A 6000-nucleotide genomic window follows, 5' to 3' on the forward strand; every position below is an offset into this window, starting at 1 on the left:
TCATTATTACCCCATTTTACAAGTAAAGAAACTAAAACTGGTGGTTTTAAGTAACTGGTCCAGGGTTACTTTACATGGATAATACAGTAAGTTTCTACTAACTATACCACACTTCCCACCAAAGACTGTGACCACATCTACCTACAAGTAATTGCTTAAAAAAAACAACCTGACCAATCACCCAACATTAAAAACATATGCCTCAAAGCCTTCAAGAAATTCCAATGTTAAAAATTACACATGCCCTGGCCGGTGTGGTTCAGCTGGTTGGAGTGTCAGGTTCGATTCCCAGTTAGGGCACATACCTAGGTTTCAGCTTCAGTCCACTGGGGCATGTATGGAAGGCAACCACTCACTTTTCTCTCTCACATCAATGTTTCTCTCTCCCGCCCCCTCCCTCTTTCTCTAAAATAACAACAACAAAAAGGTTAGAAACTACAACGTGGATTCCCATGATATTAATTCTGCATGTGTAGCCAGAAAAAAAAAAGGAAAATTTTCCCCCCTTGCATTCACATATGCTGTTGGATGTCCCGGGACTCCCAGAAAGTTGAAAAAGTGTTTAGTCTTCAGGTATTCTAGTAGTAATTTTCAAAGTGTGTCACTCATGACAAGACTCCGAGGGTGCAAAGGGAGCCAGAAACCCTAAAAAACATTATGAAATGGGCTCAAATAAAGAGAGAAGCTGGTGCTGGAGACGACAGACTACCTAGCACCACCTGCAGGACTCTGCTCTGCAGTGTCTACACCCCTCTCCCACCACAAACAGGGTGTGGACCTCAAAGCTGCTTGGTCAATGCTCTCATCAAAGCCTGGACCCCTCAACAGTGTTCTCTGGATTAAATATGGGGCTGACCAAAATACTCTCCCTGCAATTTAAGAGGTGTTCTCAATGAAGGATTTGCTCGGTTTTTGAAATTCCATCTTCTGTGAAGACCTGAAAGTTGATGCAAACGTGAGCCTTCAATTCCTTCAAACCTCCTTGACATCTGTAACCTCCTTGACATCTGTAACCTCCTTGACATCTGTAACCTCCTTGACATCTGTAACATCTGCCTACAAAAGCTCTACTCCGAGGTTTCGGTAAGGTTTCCTCAAGTCACAGTCAAGTTTGTCTTCCCAATTAAATTGGCAATTAAAGACCAACTTATAAAAAGAAGAGTCAACCTTTAATTGGAAAGCAAATCACCTAACAGTAAAAGGTAGGAACATTTCCCAATTAAAAATCTGACAAGAACTCACAAAAACAAAAGAGCATTTCCCAAATGTCATGGTGCTTATTTCCTGGTTAGAAAGGCTTCCGTCTCCAACTCCACACCAAACACAAGGTGACAGGTGGGGGCAGAGGATTGATAGTACAGCAGGAAAATGTTGTGTGCGGACATGGGCATGAAACTGTACAAACTGTGCATCAGCAGGGAGTCAGGACTCTGTCCACCCAATTAGTTCCATTTTAAGGGGCCAGTGGGCAAGGCTTCAAACCAAAACCTGCAGTGAGCAGCCGCCCGACAGACTCAATCCCCAGCCCTGGGTCTCATCGAAGCCCCTCCTCACCACCTGCGGACCTCTTTGCAAAGCCCGGAGTACACCCTATGGAAGACCTGACTGTCCTGACATATTTTTAAATGGTTAAGAATTTCATTTAGGAGTCCCAGTGTACTTTTAAAAATACCCATCTGCCAAATGTAATACTTTCATTACAGTTACACTATACCTCATCTTTAAGTTACTTTGATGGACTCCCACACTAGCAAAATAGAGTCATTTTTTAACTACCTGGTACCCTGGTTAGAAACCCTGGTGCCCTAGATGAGATTTGGATATGGCATGTCCACACCTACTCTGTCCTTAGGTCAACCCCTTACTCATCTGTACATTTTTTTTATCCAGTGTTAAAAGACAGTTATAACAATAAATGCTCTTCTAACGAATAGAATAGCATTTTAAAAATACATAAAAACTTGTCAATACATAATGTAGTTTAGAAATGACCTTTTTTACATATCTGAACAAGAGAACTGAGGGAGAATTTTTAACATTCACTATTCAAAAAAGAAAAACAACTGCTCAGTGATATAAAAAGATAAAGCTAAACTAAGCAAACTTTTCAGAGGACAGAGGACTCTTTCACGAACAAGTAATTTACTGTGACAAAATGATAGGGCCAAGGAAACATAAAAGAGAATTGGCACATCTAGTTCCAAGTATCCTTTAGATGTAGTTCAGATTTTATTAACATGAGTCTAAAATTGGTTTTTCTTTTTGAGGCTTGTTGCCAAAGCAACCAGGAAAGCTACAGTCTTTGAGAGTTTGAAAAGAGGTTAAGGGTAAGAGGAGGTAACCAAAGTTTTATACCAGGAATGAGGAATCATGAAGACAATGTTGCAAGAAGGGTTAACACAGAGAATACAAACTGAACAGATAGACAAAGCAGCAACTACAGTGACAGAACAATTTCTCCAGTTTTATTGAGATAAAAATGACATTTAACAATGTATTCATTTAAGGTATAAATGGGATTTATGTGTATGTTGCAAAATGATTACCACAGTATGTTTAGTTAACATCTATCACCTCACAGTTCTGTTTTCTTGTGATGAGAAATTTTTATATTTACTCTCTTAGCAACTACATTCCCTATTCTGTTCCCTGAAGTACTCTCCCCTGACTCTCCCCAACCTGAATACCAAAGTAATATCACCATCCTCCTCTCATTCACTGCCACTGTTTATGAAATTTAAACCATTGGGTATGTTCAAAAGCATATCAGGGAGGAAACAAGAGCAGAGAGAGTTAGCAACACCCTCACTACAATGTCAAAATTGCCCTGCGTCTCAAAGAGATGTTGATATATAAACATCAACATTCTGACATCAACAACATCAGTCTTAAAATGGTCACGTGTAAACATGAACCAGTATCCTTACCCAGAATGCTAGGTGTGGACACTCCATTTATATCATGCTGGTAAAAGATAGAACAAAATAAAAAGTGTTGTTCAAATGGTCTGAGGTGGTCAAAAATAAGGAAGAAAAATGAAAACAAAAAAAAGCAACAGAAGCCAGAATAAAAAAAAAAAAAAATGCGCTGGGACTAAATCAGGGTGATCATGAGAAAGTAATATGTATGGACATAAGAAATGGATGGATAAACCACAAAATCACACCCCACACCACCCAGCATTGGGAAATTTCCCCCTGGAAAACACAAAGGCAACCAAAAAGCAATGTATGTTTTGAATCAGTATCAATAACAAAGCTTTAGTTTGTTTTTTAAGCTTTTTTCAAATATAGAACATTAGGGTAAATTTAACTGCATTTTTAAAAAGTGATATAGCATAAAAGAAATGGGTAAAACCTACAGAATCATAAGTACACCAATGAGATGGTACATTTGTATATAGCTGCTAACTTCCCTAATTCCCCACTCCACTTTCACTGGGAAATAATCACTCCTTCCCGGGGATTCCCATTGCATCCCATCTGTCTCTTCTAGTCTCATGTCATAGTTGTTACTTACATATTTTATCCCTCAAATATAGTCTACATCATGTCAAATTAGTCTTTGCAAAATTCAAGGCATTCACTCATTCATTCAATAAATATTTCCAAAGTACGAACGTTTAAGTGCCTGGCACCATGCTACAGACAGGAAAGAAATATGTACTGCTTAAATGAACGTTGACTGCAAGGCAGAAAAAAGTGAACTAGTCCAAAAAAGAATCCACATAAATCATGTGTTATATATTTCCAAGGGGATTCGGATGGGAAGCTACAAATATTCTGATACCGTGGAACAGCTGCTCTACCTGTGCATTGTCACAGCATGAAATCGTGTCCACAATACAACCGCACTTCCTCTGCTTGGCCTGCCAAGTATATTAAGTATTTCCATACAGAGAATTATCATCTTAATCCTTTAAAATATTTAGTAACGATGGCTTCATATATCATAATCTTAACCTAGAGGTCCCTAAATAACACACATGAGATGGGTCTTTGTAAGTCCAGGAAAGGCAGGCTGTTTTAAAAGTTCGATCTGTGCATTCATTCAAGAACTTACTAAATACCAGATACTGCTGGGCCAGGGTTTTAAAAGGATCAGGACAGTCCAAGAGCCCTCTAAGAACTGAACCAAAAGTTTGCCATGGGGGGGGGGGGGGGGTTGAGGACAGTCACGTTTTATTTCATGGAAAATACCCGAGTTGAAATTCAAATGCCAACAACGTAAAAACGTGTTGCGTTTTATTCTAGTTGTTTTCAGTCACTCCCTCTATCATTCTTAATGGTACTTGAGAGGATTCCCCCATCCTCGATTTATTTCACTTAAAAAAAAAAGGCCTGCCACTCCCACTCCCACTATATAGTTTCGGGGGGGGGGGGGGATGTGTACAGAGGGTAACTTGAAATTTGTTTCATTTCTTTCTTTCCTTCTTAAGGAATAGACCGGAAAAGGAGGCAGAATAAAAGTCGAAAACCAATGAGTGCCTGCAGACCCACAGCCCTGGCACCGGCTCACTACCGGCTCCCGCCCGAGAGAGAGGCTGTGGCCGTTCACAGGTGGTTGGGGTGCCCCGAGTGTGACAACATTATCTGCAGCGCGGGGCAGGCCTCACACCCCAAGTCCCAGGAACCGAGCCCCTTCCGGGGAGCGCGGCAGAGGGAAACCCACAATCCAGGTGCGGGGCGGGCGCCCGGAGCACACCTGGCTCCCTCCACCACGCCCCACAGCGTGCCGGCAGGGCCTGGGCATCCCGCGGGCAGCTCTGGCCCCAGAGAAAACACCGAGGGAGGCTCCTCCCTCCAGCCCAGCCCCCGGACGCTGGGGGGTCCGTGGGGACCCTGGGATGGGCTTGCAGGAGGCCAGGAGGGGAGGACAGGGGAGGGTCGGCAGGGTGGCACCCAGCTCACCCGTCTCCCTGCCAAGCGGAGGTGGAGCCGCTGCCCGCTGCCCTGTCCCCTGACCCTGCCTCCTGCCTCCTGCCTCCCTCACCTGATCACAGAGATGAGCAGCCCCGAGGGGTCTTTGCTTTTGCTGACTGTGCCTCGGTACTTGCCACCGGCTGCCTCTGCCGCCATCTTGGTAACGGGCGGAGAACCCGCGGGCTGCAATGGAGCGAAGGCGGTGAGAACTCTGCAATTGACCTCTCCGAGAGCCCACCAATAGGAGAAGAGCATTTCACAGAACTTCTCTTCCTGTTGCCGGAGTGAGGGGGCGGGACTTCGCGCGTTTCCAGGCCGACGCGCGTTCTAAGCACTCTGGGAATTGTAGTTTTTCTTCAGCCGCTTCTGGGCGCGGAGGAAGCCAAACAAGGGGCTGCTCCGTGAAGTCCCCTAATAAGTGACTTACTTACCTTTATTCTGATCTTCGGCTTTTTTAATTTCCTTGTTTTTAGGATGATATCAGTTTTTAAGTTAAAATTTATCTGATGATGCCACAATGTGTGTGTGTGTGTGTGTGTGTGTGTGTGTGTGGAGGGGCATATGTAAGTGGGGCAGGGGTCTATGCTTGATGTCTACATGCATGATTCTACTTCGAACACAGAAGTTTTTTAAAAACACAGTAAAATGTGAAAATGACGAGACAAATGCTTTTCTTTAATATTCTCTAAAACTAAGTGTTTTGCATTATTTTTATGTGAGTTCAATCATTTTCAGTGTCCCTGTATTCCCAGATAATCCTAAAAAACATACACTCAGGAACCCGCAAATGGATATTGATGAAGACCAAAGAAACTAAAGCCCAAACTGACCAGATTACAAATTCCTTTTCTTCCCAAGCTAAATAAAATATGGATAATAATCATGTCCATGTGTGCTTTATTAATATTTTTACTAGTAAGTCTTCATATTTCCTGCATTTGACTCTTGGTTTAGTTATTCATTCAGAAGATGAAATAAACAAATAACAAAGATTAGAGTATGTATGAGAAGTGGACAGATCAAAAACAATAGGAAAAATAAATATTGAAAAGGAGGGAAAGAGGTAATCTTGTAATAT

General features: G+C 42.4%; 1 protein-coding gene across 4 annotated transcripts in view; it reads right to left on the minus strand.

Annotated features, from left to right (window-relative positions):
• EXOC4 (exocyst complex component 4) overlaps positions 1-5121 on the minus strand; it is a 719168-nt gene extending 714047 nt beyond the window's left edge. For all 4 annotated transcript variants that reach the window (XM_006088330.3, XM_014455451.2, XM_023753513.1 and 1 more), the window contains exon 1: positions 4993-5121. In XM_006088330.3, the coding sequence (XP_006088392.3) occupies positions 4993-5078 (86 nt within the window). In that variant the 5' untranslated portion in view covers positions 5079-5121. The remainder of the gene's footprint in view (positions 1-4992) is intronic.
• Positions 5122-6000: the final 879 nt, after the last annotated feature.

The sequence above is a fragment of the Myotis lucifugus genome, unplaced genomic scaffold (assembly GCF_000147115.1).
Source record: "Myotis lucifugus unplaced genomic scaffold, Myoluc2.0 scaffold_46, whole genome shotgun sequence".
Lineage (NCBI taxonomy): Eukaryota > Metazoa > Chordata > Mammalia > Chiroptera > Vespertilionidae > Myotis > Myotis lucifugus.